General features: G+C 45.2%; 1 protein-coding gene across 1 annotated transcript; it reads left to right on the plus strand.

The window, feature by feature from the left end:
* The first annotated feature begins 530 nt into the window (after positions 1–530).
* Positions 531–12,829, plus strand: myo1hb (myosin IHb). The gene is made up of 32 exons (XM_047044346.1): positions 531–586; positions 2,176–2,337; positions 3,507–3,622; positions 3,919–4,117; positions 4,380–4,460; positions 4,581–4,760; positions 4,948–5,046; positions 5,277–5,390; positions 5,824–5,895; positions 6,135–6,254; positions 6,405–6,472; positions 6,556–6,661; positions 6,927–7,007; positions 7,139–7,230; positions 7,382–7,476; positions 7,815–7,861; positions 8,185–8,265; positions 8,712–8,817; positions 9,070–9,187; positions 9,516–9,629; positions 9,768–9,844; positions 9,999–10,067; positions 10,165–10,249; positions 10,414–10,576; positions 10,800–10,883; positions 11,100–11,193; positions 11,293–11,348; positions 11,492–11,627; positions 11,852–11,922; positions 12,077–12,174; positions 12,282–12,381; positions 12,471–12,829. The coding sequence occupies exons 1-32, from the start codon at positions 536–538 to the stop codon at positions 12,495–12,497; spliced, it is 3,162 nt and encodes a 1,053-aa protein (XP_046900302.1). The 5' UTR covers positions 531–535; the 3' UTR covers positions 12,498–12,829.
* The last annotated feature ends 1,079 nt before the right edge of the window (positions 12,830–13,908 follow it).

The following is a 13,908-nucleotide window of genomic DNA, read 5'->3' on the forward strand; positions in this document are numbered from 1 at the left end:
TGATGAATTGCCCGCGGCGCCCTTGGCCCATCTTCCTCTCTAGAGCTGGCGCAGGAAGTGCTTTCCTGTAACCAAGGCTGAAAATAGTCTCCTTTCCACTAAAACGAAGAGAATAGGGAGGGTAATTTCTACTGAGTTTTGCTGAGTAGGGCTGGATGAGACTAGTCATTTTGTAGGATTTAAAGAGTGTGGTATCAACAGTTTGATAATAGGTTAATTATCGTCTTGGTGATGGTCATGGTTTAAATAGGTAGACCCCATTCTTACTTTCTTAATCTCTCTCTCTCTCTCTCTCTCTCTCTCTCTCTCTCTCTCTCTCTCTCTCTCTCTCTCTCTCTCTCTCTCTCTCTCTCTCTCTCTCTAACACACACACACACACTCAAACACACTCCTACACATGTTAACTATCACTTCTACTTCCTTTGTCGCTAACTTTATTGATGGTTTCCTATTAGCGGAAACGGTGGGGGCGATATGTCAATGTTTCCTGTCATACTGCCAATCCCCTTAAATAAACCCAGATGCTCAGAGCAAAATGGCATTGGTGCACAAACACTACAGACAGAGGAGAGCATTGTCATTCAAGGTAGGGAATTACGTTTTTTTTTTCTCGAGAATCGATCGTAAGTATCTGTGGAAACTTTGGGCTAAGCTAATCTTGGGGTTGTGAGTGTCAGTTACAATAACAAGGAATGTTGGCCCCAGGTGAGCTTGGCAGAGACCTGAGCCAGACTATGGAGGCATTGACAGTATGATGCTGTCATAGCACTGTAATTAAAGTGTGCAGCTCTGGCCAGTAATGTCACCTGATATTTCCCACAGGAGCAATAAATAATCAGCAGTTTTTTCTGCAAATGAGTTGTTATGATTTTACGTAACGTGTATTAATGGTTTATTTGAGGACTTTAATGTCAATAGTCTGACTAGTCAGTCATTGAAAGATATGTTTATTTCATTAGCTGTGTGGATTTTGTCATGTTTTCAGTATTGTTACTGACAGGAGTGGAGGTTGAGGTACGCAGGGGCCCATTCGGGACATGTTTCATGGGGGTGGAGGGGGAGGGGCAGGGAGGTAGGGGCGGGGGGGGAGGAGGAGGTAGGGGTGGGGGGGGAGGAGGAGGGAGGGGCAGGGGGGGGGAAGAGGAGGTAGGGGCAGATGAGTCCAGTAGTTATTCTGGGGTGCCACATTTCCTGTCATCATTGACCTTGCAAAGTGTGTTTAACTGCTGAATGTGAGTGTTTTGTAAAAGCTAAAAGTCTGGAATCAATGTATGTGTTTGTGTGTGTGTGTAAGGGGGGGGGGGGCGTGGGGTGGCCAAGATTGTGGCCCCCCCCGGCAACACCCACTGCAACACATGTCTCCGTCACTGATAAAAGTGACTGATGGAGGAGACATGGAAGCTGAAGTAGATTAGATAGTGATGGCTCAACTGAGGTCTGTCTTTCGCTAAGAGGATGTGCCCAAGGGCACCGGTCACACTAACTGGAAGTGCCAGATACAGCCTGAGGACAGATTTAGAGGAAGTTGGCTGTTTTGGGGCAACAATGTTTGTGTGTTTGCAAGCGTTTGTGTGTACGTGTGTGTGTAAGTCTGTATGTGCTTGTGCATAGATGACTATGTATGAGTGTGTGCATGTGTTTGAATATGTGCATGTGTGTGTGTCAGTGTGTTTGCATGCGTATGTGTGTGTGTTTGCGGGTAACATTCCTGTAACTGATAACTCGTGGAAAACAGGAAGCAGAGGAACATTGCATCATCAGGCAGGAGAGGTTCCATGACTTATCAAAGTCACCAATTTAAAATAGGTACCTGTGAGGGAAGACCCAAAATAATTATACTATGTAATTCTAAACACTGAGGGCCAGTTTCCCAGACATGGATGAAGCCTAGTCCTAAAGTATTTAAAATCTCCAATAAAGCTCTCCATTGAAAAAGTTATTGGAGGTTTCAGTGAGACTTTACATTTCTTTCAGCTCCATATGAATGACATAACGCTTTCTAGCTTTCCTTGGTCACCGCCTGAACTTCCTCACAACAACAGGCGTTAGCTGTGTAACTAAGATATAAGATGTAATCGAGCAGTCTTCCGTGGTCAGTAATGTGGTTTCCTTGTCTTGTTTTGCTGCGGTTGTTGTTGTTGTTGTTGACACCGATCTGGGGTGTGCTTGTTTCAGAGCCTGGAGGAGCGCTGTAACCGGATCCTGAGGAACATGGAGGGTTCCCTGACGGCACGGGACCGCGTGGGCATCCAGGACTTCGTCCTGCTCGATGCCTACACCAGCGAGAGCGCCTTCCTGGACAACCTGAGGAAACGCTTCCACGAAAACCTCATTTACGTGAGTGGTCCTCCACCCTGTTCTCCTCCACCCTGTTCTCTGCTCACATAAAGAAACTTGCCTCTCTCTCTCTCTCTCTCTCTCTCTCTCTCTCTCTCTCTCTCTGCCCAAACACCTTTTGAAACCTCGTTTACGTGAATGGTCCTCCACCCTGCTTACTGCTCACATGAAGAAGCTAATCTCACGCTCTCTCTCTCTGTCCAAACACCTTTTTAAACTTCATTTGTGCGAGTGGTCCACCGTCTCTCTCTGCCTATATTCTTTGACCTCAACAGTGTTAGAAAGAGGAAAAAAACAGGGAGAGACACAAAGAGAGAGCGATAGAGAGAGACAGAAAGAGAGAGAGAGATAGACAGAGACACAAAGAGAGAGAGAGACAGATAGAGATACAGAAAGAGAGAGAGAGATAGACAGATAGAGACACAAAGAGAGAGAGAGAGAGAGAGAGAGAGAGAGAGAGAGAGAGAGAGAGAGAGAGAAAGAGAGAGAGAGAGAGAGAGAGAGAGAGAGAGAGAGAGAAAGAGAGAGAGAGAGACAGATAGAGAGACAGAAAGAGAGACAGAAAGAAATTGAGAGATAGACAGAGACACAAAGAGAGAGAGAGAGAGACAGAAAGAGAGAGAGAGAGCTGGGGGCTGTGGTTTCTCGCTCTACCCCAAACCTGGCACCCAGCTCTGCTGAACCAGCGGCTCTGCTGAACCAGCGGCTCTGCTGAACCAGCGGCTCTGCTGAACCAGCAGCTGTGTGACTGTCTCTGCTTCTCTAGGTGGTGCTGTGTGGTGAACCTTCTCTTCTGAGGTCGCTGAGGTCATTTGCAGTGATTAAACCTAGTCGTTATTAAATACAGGATGTTCTGTACACGTCCTCTGAACCCAGCAAGGCGTGAAAGTCTATTTTCTCACCGCTCTTCAACAGCTTTAATCTCATTTTACCTTGTAAGGGATATATATATATATATGTATTCTGACTGCTGAAAAAAACAATGTTTATCATTTCTCTGAATCATCAACCGTCGCTGGAAGTGTGGAGTCTTCCTCGACAGTTTAGGTTTGAAACAGGTACCAATCTATGGGCATCTGTAAAGTCCGCTGACATTGCTTGCAAAAGGGGGCCATACAAATAACATTGAATTTGATCAAGTGTCATGACATGATTCGGTTTTTCCACAGACCTACATCGGCACGCTCCTAGTCTCTGTCAACCCCTACAAAGAACTGGACATCTACTCAAAGAAGCAGATGGACATATACATGGGCGTCAACTTCTTTGAGCTCCCGCCTCACATGTAAGATCCATGTCATTTGTGGTGCATGCCTGGGAGATAAACTAAAGAACGATGTGCATCTTTAATAGTATAATAAAGTAAAACATGTATATGTATAACATTAGATTCTATATTTTTATACATATGAAATGTGTACCCATCTAAATATTCGATAAATGTGTCATAAACCGCGCAATTGAAGATATATTCATGTCAGTTGCATACTAAAAAATCCTATAATGAAAGATAAATGAACATCTCCTTTGTATAATATACCGAGCAGTAAAGTGTGTTACTACATATGCCCATCTTTCCAGCTACGCCCTGGCGGATAACGTGTACCGCACCATGTTGTCGGAGTTCAATCACCACTTCATCCTAATCTCAGGGGAGAGTGGAGCTGGGAAGACGGAAGCGTCCAAGAAGATCCTCCAGTTCTATGCCGTCAGCTGCCCCAGCACCAAACTCCTGGACAACGTCCGAGACCGCCTGCTTCTCTCTAACCCCGTGCTCGAGGTCAATACCGCTGACCACGTTCGAAAAGGTTGCAGGAGTTGTGTGTGTTAGGAGGGTAGGATGTAACTGTTCCAGGGTGTGTATGTGCTTCATCACTGCCCCCACGGCACGTTTCAAAGTGTTCATTGAACACCATGAGTGTTCATTTTACTCGGTGAGTGTTTCATGTAGGTCCACTCTCATGAGACGGACTTAAGTCAACAGCCCCGGTGTTAAAGGAACAGTTTGAAATTTGCTGTGTGCATTTCAATTCCTCTCGCAGGCTTTCGGAAATGCCAAAACCCTGAAGAACGACAACTCGAGTCGCTTTGGGAAGTACATGGATATCCAGTTTGACCATCAGGTGAATACTGACCTCCAGGAACACATCATGGGGAACTCTCACTTCGGAGAAAATGGTTTGAATGTAGAACGCGAGTGTACGCCGTCACCTTTACATGCTGTGACGATGCTCTCGTCTAAGGGGGCTGCGGTTGGAGGCCACATTCTGAGTTACCTTTTGGAAAAGTCCAGGGTTGTCCACCAAAACCATGGAGAGAGGAACTTCCATATTTTCTACCAGCTGGTGGAGGGAGGGGAGGAGGATCTGCTGCGCTGGCTGGGCCTGCAGAGGAACTGTCAGCTGTACAGTTACCTGGTACAGGTGAGACTGAAACAGTCCTTCATGGTTTGTTTTCATCTACTGGAACTACTTGACTTGGACTTGACCCTAAAAGACGTGAGTCTTGGACTTGATCCTAAAAGACTTTCGACTTGACTTGGTCCTGGCCTCAAAAGACTTGTGAGCAAATCATGCTGACTCCCCTTCATGTTATGCCTCCTGTTTTCAGGGGGATTGTGCCAAAGTGAGCTCCATCAACGATAAGACTGACTGGAAGACTGTGAGGAAAGCCCTTGATGTCATAGATTTCAGTGAGAGCAACATAGAGGTGAGGCTTCATCATTCACGACAGTATGTGTCTAAGATGAATACATACATGGCTATACAGCGGAGGATGGATGGATGGATGAATGGGTGGGTGTATGGATGGGTGGGTGAATATTACAGCAGTCGATCAAAACAAGTTTTGCACAAATATATCAGAAATGTAGATTGGTATTACAGATGACCAATTTCAAGGATCTCAGTTGATCAAGACTCTCTGGTTCCTTGCTACAGAACTTGTTTGGAATCATCGCTAGTGTTCTCCACCTGGGAAATGTCAAGTTTGAGGCAGACCACAAGGGGTACGCAGTCCTGAACAACAGTCCAGAGATACACTGGCTGTCAAAGGTGAGACTGGATATAGGTCTACTCTGAAATAGAGACTAGCTAAAGAACTATCAACCTACTAACTCACTTACTGAGTCACTATCAACTTACAAAGTAGCTGTTAAAGACACTATCAGATTACTAACTCATAAAGACACTATTAGCTTACTAACACACTAAGTCACTATCAACTTAATAAGTAGGCTAACTGTCTAAGTCAGTATCAATATACTAACTTAGTAAGTCTATCAACCTGCTAACACACTCAATGTACTACAGTCAATGTACTACAGTAAATATGACCAATATGAATATGAATAATAAAAATGACTAAATGACAAAATGTAAATAAAGGCTCTGTGTGGCCATGTAGAACATTTAACTTTTCCCTCATGATGCTTCTCTTTCCACTACAATGGTGTGTGGTCGGTTGTTCCTCTGGTTTCCTGGTCAGTTGCTGGGTATTCCCGCCCAGGTGCTGCAGAAGGGCTTGACCCACCGGAAGATCGAGGCCAAAACAGAGGAGGTGAGAGCTTACATCCTGTATAATCATATTCAAAATCAAATCAAAATTGAAATGTGTTGCCCTTTTTTACAAGCGATGTCACCGAGAGTTTCACGTAGGTCCATAGAACTGCACCTAAAACAACTTAATACCTTTATCATCTTTATCAACTGTAGAATCATCAAGATGAGCTGGAATCATTTCCAGTCTGTATTTTAGTTGTTTCTGTTTGTCGGGGGCTTGTCTGCCGGGCTGTCCAGGTGCTGAGTCCCTTCACAGTAGAACATGCAGTGTATGCCAGGGACGCCCTAGCCAAAGCCATCTATGGCCGGACCTTCACCTGGCTGGTGAACAAGATTAACGAATCCCTGGCGAACAAGGTGAGTTGATACAGTGCCACTTACCCACCATCCAAGAAAGTACCTTCAAGAGGACATTAAGGGTTAGCAAAGTCTGGGAGAAGAAAAACCACATGTACCCAAATGTTCTTACGAATTTAAAACAAAGTGCTGCTTCTTCGACAACTGTAGGACTCGTCACGGAAAACAGTCATCGGACTTCTCGACATCTATGGTTTTGAAGTCTTCCACGTGAACAGGTAACGACATCACAGACACACTGGTTCTTTCTGCAGTCTTGCCCCTCTGTGATACTACAGTGACTGTCTTTGATATGTTTCAGTTTTGAGCAGTTTTGCATCAACTACTGCAACGAGAAACTGCAGCAGCTCTTCATTGAGCTGACTCTTAAGTCCGAACAGGAGGAGTACGAGATGGAGGGGATTGAAGTAAACAGTTTGTCCGTCCTTAATTCTGTTTTGATATTTGATATGCAGTGCTATTGACTGTTTGGTAGAATGATATACGAAACAAAAAATCGGTAGTCATGTTTAATATTATTGTGTTGGGTAGAGTGATATGGAATATTAGAATGGAGTAGAGGTATAGACAATATTACAGTTGGGAAGAGTGGGGTTAAGGGTGAAGGTGACATGCATTACAAAGATTCTCAAACATCACAAAAGTGAAACCGTTTTGTGTGTTTCATTCCAGTGGGAACCAGTGCCATACTTCAATAACAAGATCATCTGTGACTTAGTCGAGGAAAAATACAGAGGCATCATCTCAATACTAGTGAGTAAACAATAATACTTCCAGGTGGACAGAACAAACCTCCAGACAAGCAGTAGATACAGTACGACACGGAGGATTTGTGTGAGTTGTTATTATCGTCACACGTGTCACCTGTTGTTTCCTCTTTTGAGGACGAGGAGTGTTTACGTCCAGGAGAAGCCACAGACCTCACCTTCCTGGAGAAGCTGGAGAGGACCATGGGCGGGCACCCGCATTTTGTCACGTGAGTCTGTCCCAGAGAAAGGATTGGGCACGTCTGACATAACGTGCCCTATCAAAACGGGACAAAGGTCAAGTTTAAGGTTAAAGGTCAATGTTCACCACTGTCACGCCAGAGCAAAGCATCCCTTTCCCTCTTCCTGCGCATCCTGCAGACACAAGCTGGCCGACCAGAAGACCAGGAAGACGCTGGAGCGAGGAGACTTCCGTCTACTGCACTACGCAGGGGAAGTCACATACTGTGTGGTCGGTGAGAGAGGATTTCCTCTGGGTCACCCTCGGCTTTCTCTTTCTTCCTCTTCCTCTCCCTCCCTCCCTCCTTCTCCCTCTCCCTCTCCCTCTCCCCCTCCCTCCCGCCCTCCCTCCCTCTCCCTCTCCCTCCCTCCCTCCCTCCCTCTCTCTCTCTCTCTCTCTCTCTCTCTCTCTCTTTCTCTCTCTAACTCAGTCACTCACACTCTATCCTTCTCTCTTTCACTCTTCCCATGGTCCTCATTTGGGTCATTTTAATACAGTTCAACAGTTCCCTTCATATTCCAACACCACCTCTCCAGTCCCCATCTCTTAACCACTCTCCTCTGCTTTTCCCAGGGTTCCTGGACAAGAATAACGATCTCCTGTACCGGAACATTAAGGAGGTACGTGTGCCCGCTGGCCAGAGCTCTGTCTCCTCATCTGCTTCCTGGCTAGCCGCTCAATAATTCATTATCAAGCACACCTGTGAATTATAGATAGCAGATTGTTAAGCATTGCTTTAGAATAAAACCAACAGTGCTGTTAAGGAGGAGAACCATTGTCTGTGATCATGCTGCCGGCGGCGGTCCTTTGAAAAGACTCAGGCGTGGGAAAGAGCCGGAGTCTTCCACGCTTAGCTGGGATGTCGTGAGATGTCGGTCACAGCCCTTGGAGGGATGGATCGGCGGCGTCTTAATCCCCGCGTGTGATTCGTCTGACCCCTCAGGTCATGCGTCAGTCTAAGAACGCCATCGTGAAACACTGCTTCCCGTCGTCGGAGCCGGACACCAAGCGGAGGCCTGAGACGGTGAGGACGTTCTCTCTGACGACGGGCGCCCTGACATCCCCATATGAACAAAACTTTGATAAGATTCACATTTTACATTTTGCATCTAGAAAGTACAGCAAAAATATATAAATCAAGGATCACAAGTGCCTAGTTCTAACTAGTTTTACTAGGCACAGTGCAACACCTCAACTACAAGAATACAATGCAACAGCATCTCATCTTTTATACAACATTAATGTCTACTCCATGATGTAATTACTTCGCAAATACTTCCCTCTAAAGTAACACCGAGTTGGAGAGGCCACAACCTCTTCATCTACTGTCTAATGCTTTGCCGCTGAGCTATACCCACCCCCAACAGTCCAGACAGTGCTTCCGTTCCACCTCGGGCTGACCAGATGTGAGCTATCCCCATCCCATCCCCGCCCACCCTGATCCTGGGTGTGTTTGGTGTGACTCTCCAGGTGGCCACCCAGTTCAAGGCCAGTCTGGTGGGTCTGGCTGAGATCCTCATGGCCAAGGAGCCGTGGTATGTACGCTGCCTGAAGCCCAACGACGGCAAGCAGCCAGGTGGGTACCGCACACACACACACACACACATTCTGTAGATGACCCCCATACCCTGCGGACAGCTACTGTATCTGCTGTATGTTGTGTTAGTGCATCACAACAGTAACATTCATTTAGTAAACACTTTTCATTAAATCGATGTGCGGTACTGGGGGGTATTTGAACATGCGACCTCTTAACTTGCAGTCAAATACTGCACCACTGAGCTGTACCCCTCCCCCTGACACTGACCCGTGTCCTCCCCCCCCACAGGGCGCTTTGATGACGTGCTAGTGAGGCACCAGGTGAAGTACCTGGGTCTGATGGAGCACCTCAGGGTCAGGCGAGCCGGCTTTGCCTACCGACGCAGATATGAGGTCTTCCTCCAGAGGTAGGAGCTGTTAGACCCACACTTTTAACTACACCTTTTAACTACACCTTTTAACTACACCCTTTAACTACATAATTTAACTACACCCTTTAACTACACCCTTTAACTACACCTTTTAACTACACCTTTTAACTACACCCTTTAACTACACCATTTAACTACACAATTTAACTACACCTTTGAACTACACCTTTGAACTACACCTTTTAACTACACCATTTAACTACACCTTTTAACTACACCATTTAACTACACCATTTCATTGAACCTTTTAGCTAGACCTTTTAACTACGTGTGTGTGTGTGTGTGTGTGTGTGGTCCATCTCAGGTACAAGCCTCTGTGTCCAGACACCTGGCCCAACTGGAAGGGCACGGCAGCAGAGGGGGTAGAGCTCTTGGTCAAACACCTGGGCTATAAACCCAATGAGTACAAGCTGGGCAGGTCAGCTGCAAGTACAAGATTGGCGGGGGGGGGGAGTGGGGGGATGGAGGGGAAGGGGGGGTGGAGGGGAAGGGGGTTGAACTGGAGACACACTCCAGCACCCTCACTGTTCTTGTTGACCTTGTGTGTCTCTTAAAGGACCAAAATCTTCATCCGTCACCCCAGAACGCTGTTTGCCACTGAAGATGCCTTTGAGATCTGCAAGCATGAGCTGGGTGGGTTTCTGACGAGATATTCAATTCAGATGACAGTATGTGTATGTTGAAACATTTCTCAATCAGAGCTTACTTGATGGAATGGAACCATACACTAAAACATCTTCAGTAACCACTTTTGTCTAGAAGTGACTTTTAGGTGTTTCTGTTACAGCAACAAGGATCCAGGCAAAATACAAGGGCTACAGGGAGAAGGGAAACTTCCTGAAACAGAAGGAAGCAGGTAAGTGCTTGTCCAGTTGTGCAGTGTTTAGAATGGTAGTGTTACAAAAACAATCAAATCTCTACATTAGCTCTACTAACTGGCTTTGTGCTGTTAGCCACTAAGATAGAAAACTGCTGGAGAGGTTTGAAAGCCAGGAAAGAGCGGGAAAAGAGAGCCTGGGCTGTGAAAGTTATTAAGAGGTGAGGTAAAAAAAAACATGCAGTGAAAATAATAATGTATCGATAAAGCAAACACCACAGCTAGTGATTTGAACCTGTGACTACACCCATTCATGAATCATCCACAATAAACAAACAAAAGCTGTGTCTATATTGAGACTATGTTTTTTATTTTTCTTGGGTAGGTTCATCAAAGGCTTCATGACCAGAAACCAGCCAGCATGCTTGGACAACTCGGAATACCTGGCGTTTGTCAGGCAGAACTACCTGACAAGACTCAAGGACAATCTACCCAAATCCGTTCTGGACCAGAACACCTGGCTAACACCACCCCCTATTATGCAGGAGGTGAGTCTACACACGTTTAAAGGTTTACATTTTTTTTATGATTTAGCAGACACTTTTATCCAAAGTGACACTCAAAAAGTGCATACAGAAAGTAAAGCAGAGAATCAAATGTGCACAGTTCCAATATCACTTTGTTTCACCTTACTGGACATCTTCCTGTTTGAGTATACACATGGTACCATTCAGCTTTGTATCGAGCCCTTCTTGCTCTTTGCCCCCGCAGACGTCTCAGCTGCTGAAGGCCCTGTACACTCGTCACATGGTACGGAAGTATGTGCGGGGAGTCACACCACAGAAGAAGATGCAGGTAGGAAGCACGGTCACTGTCACTACCTGCTCCGGCCCCCCTCCTCAGCACGCCAGCAAGCAAGTGACACGGGTCCTGGCGCATAGTAACAACACCGCGAAAAACGTTCAATTTTTCGACGTTTTATTAGTATTTATTCATTCATTCATTTTATATCAATAAATACATGAGGGGATGTGTATTTTTTAAAACAGTACATTGTGTCATATGTTCTAGCTTCAGTTGAAAGGACTGACCAGTTCCATGTTCAAAGGGAGGAAAGAGAACTACCCTTATAGTGTGTGCAGACCTTTCCTGGACACCAGGATAAGTAAGACACCTTCTCCGAACCCCCGGACACAATCTAATATCCTCCTACATCTTGGAGGCATGCTGCTGTGATGATTTCTCGTGACACTGTTCTGTTCAGGTGAGGAGGACATCCACGTTAAAGTCCTGCAGACGATAAGGCATGAGCGCATCAAGGTAAACAGACCCCCAACCCCCTTGCCACGAACCTTTAACTGTGACAACACCGTCGTACAGGTCTGAGGACACATGGAGCTATCTCCTCCGGCCTCCCTCAGCCTCCCACATCCTGACCCCCCTCCCTCCCTCCCCGTACACAGTACGGCGCCCCAGTGGTCAAGTATGACAGGAACGGTTTCCGGACTCGCTTCAGGCAGCTCATCTTTACCCAGACAGCTGCCTATCTGGTGGAGGAGGCCAAGGTGAAGCAGAGGGTGGAGTACAACGCTCTCAAAGGTTGGTCGCGGCCGCGCTAAGGAGGGAGACAGACTCTAGTCTGCATAGGTGTAGTTGATCTGTGGGCATCTGTGAAGACCTCTGGGACTGGCTTGTCAAAAGGGCCAACCAAATAACATTTGATTTGATCAAGTGGCGAGAAGCTATACTAATCAAATATTGATTCGATTTGTAGTCTTTCACAGGCGATTGTCTGTTACTTACCTCGGCTTTTTGATCCATAGGTGTGTCAGTCAGCAATCTGAGTGACAACTTCTTAATCCTCCATGTCACCTGTGAGGACATCAAGAAAAAGGTTTGTTTCTCAACTGGCTGTGTGTAGAGATGGACCGTTTACAGTTACACAAATTATACTTTGTATACAAAATATACAAATATAATATATACAAATACATAACTGAACAGCAAATACATCTCTGTTTGACATCAAAAGCATTTCATCTTCTCAGGGGGACTTGGTGCTGCAGTGTGACTTCCTGTTTGAGGCCTTGACTAAGCTGTGTGTGGTGGCCAATAAGCAGAACTGCATCAAAGTAGTTCAGGGGAGGTAATGAAATAATCCTTATATTTCTTAACAAAAAAAAACACATTGTAAAATTATCTTGTTGAATTCTTATGTGAGGGTACTGAACGTGCATTTGTGTTTCCCTGTAGTGTAAGGTTTGATATCCAGCCAGGCAGAGAAGGGTTTGTCGACTTCAAGAGCGGACAGGAGTTCATGGTGTACAGAGCTAAAAACGGGCATTTGATGGTGGTAAGATTGACTACTCTAAATACCCGTGAAACTGGTAACGAGTACAGTATGAAAGCAAAAATGAACTGACTAAACATCATTACATTCAGGAATCAAAAAAGGCCAAGTCAAGATGATGACCACACACAGATGGGGTCGTGACCAGCCTGACCTTTCACCTCACACGGACAGATCCCAGATTCCTTCCAGTTGAAAACTTTGATATTGTTTCTCTGTGAAGTTTAACTAAATAACTCCAACATGGTCACATACCTACAAGAAGCTGCAATATCCAAGAGAGATTTAAGTCTCTCTTCATACTGTAGTCTTTTACATCAATAAATAGTACTAGTGTCCAACTCTTGTGCATATTTTGGTGAGCTGTAAATCAGGTGCATGGACCAATGTCAGGCTATGGCTGTTAACATGTTACTGATTCATTTGTAAATAATGATATACAGTGCCCTCCAAAAGTATTGGAACAGTGAGGCGAATTCCTTTATTTTTGCTGTAGACTGAAAACATTTGGGCTTGACATCAAATAATGAACGTGAGACCAGAGATCAACGTTTCAGCTTTTATTTCCAGGTATTTACATCAGGATCTGATGCACAACTAAGAAAATATCACATTTTGTTTGAATCCACCCATTTGTCATGTGATCAAAAGTATTGGAACAGATATACTTAAAACATATTTAAGTGAATAAGACTTAATATTTAGTTGCAAATCCTTTGCTTTCAATAACTGCAGCAAGTCTGTGACCCATTGACGTCACCAAACTTTTGCATTCTTCCTTTTTGATGCTTTCCCAGGCTTTCACTGCAGCCTCTTTCAGTTGTTGTTTGTTTTGTGGGGTTCCTCCCTTCAGTCTCCTCTTAAGCAGGTAAAATGCATGCTCTATAGGGTTTAAGTCTGGAGATTGACTTGGCCAGTCTAATACCTTCCATTTCTTGCCCCTGATGAACTCCTTTGTTGTTTTGGCAGTGTGTTTTGGGTCGTTATCTTGCTGCATGATGAAGGCTCTGCCAATCAGTTTGGTTGCATCTTTCCTTAAATTGGCAGACAAAATGTTTCTGTAGACTTCCGAGTTCATTTTGCTGCTGCCATCATGTGTTACATCCTCAATGAAGATTAATGAGCCCGTCCCAGAAGAAGCCATGCAAGCCCAAGCCATGACATTACCTCCACCGTGTTTCACAGATGAGCTTGTGTGTTTGGGATCATGAGCAGTTACTTTCTTTCTCCAAACTTTAGCCTTTCCATCACTTTGGTAAAAGTTAATCTTTGTCTCATCAGTCCATAAAACTTTGTCCCAGAATTTTTGAGGTTCATCTCTGTACTTTTTGGCAAATTCCAGCCTGGCCTTCCTATTCTTCTTGCTAATGAGTGGTTTGCATCTTCTGGTGTAGCCCTTGTACTTTTGTTCATGAAGTCTTCTGCGAACAGTAGATAGTGATACCTTCACTCCTGCCATCTGGAGGTTGTTGCTGATCTCACTAACAGTTGTTTTAGGGTCTTTCTTTACAGCTCTCACAATGTTTCTGT

This window comes from Hypomesus transpacificus, chromosome 22 (assembly GCF_021917145.1).
Source record: "Hypomesus transpacificus isolate Combined female chromosome 22, fHypTra1, whole genome shotgun sequence".
Classification (NCBI taxonomy): domain Eukaryota; kingdom Metazoa; phylum Chordata; class Actinopteri; order Osmeriformes; family Osmeridae; genus Hypomesus; species Hypomesus transpacificus.

Bases quoted from the DNA above. Each gene is read 5' to 3' on its own strand.
- myo1hb (XM_047044346.1), top strand. From the start codon at position 536: ATGGCATTGGTGCACAAACACTACAGACAGAGGAGAGCATTGTCATTC. The intron at 9,630-9,767 runs GTCAGCTGCAAG...TGTCTCTTAAAG, and splicing joins AATGAGTACAAGCTGGGCAG to GACCAAAATCTTCATCCGTC. The intron at 11,194-11,292 runs GTAAGACACCTT...TGTTCTGTTCAG, and splicing joins TTTCCTGGACACCAGGATAA to GTGAGGAGGACATCCACGTT.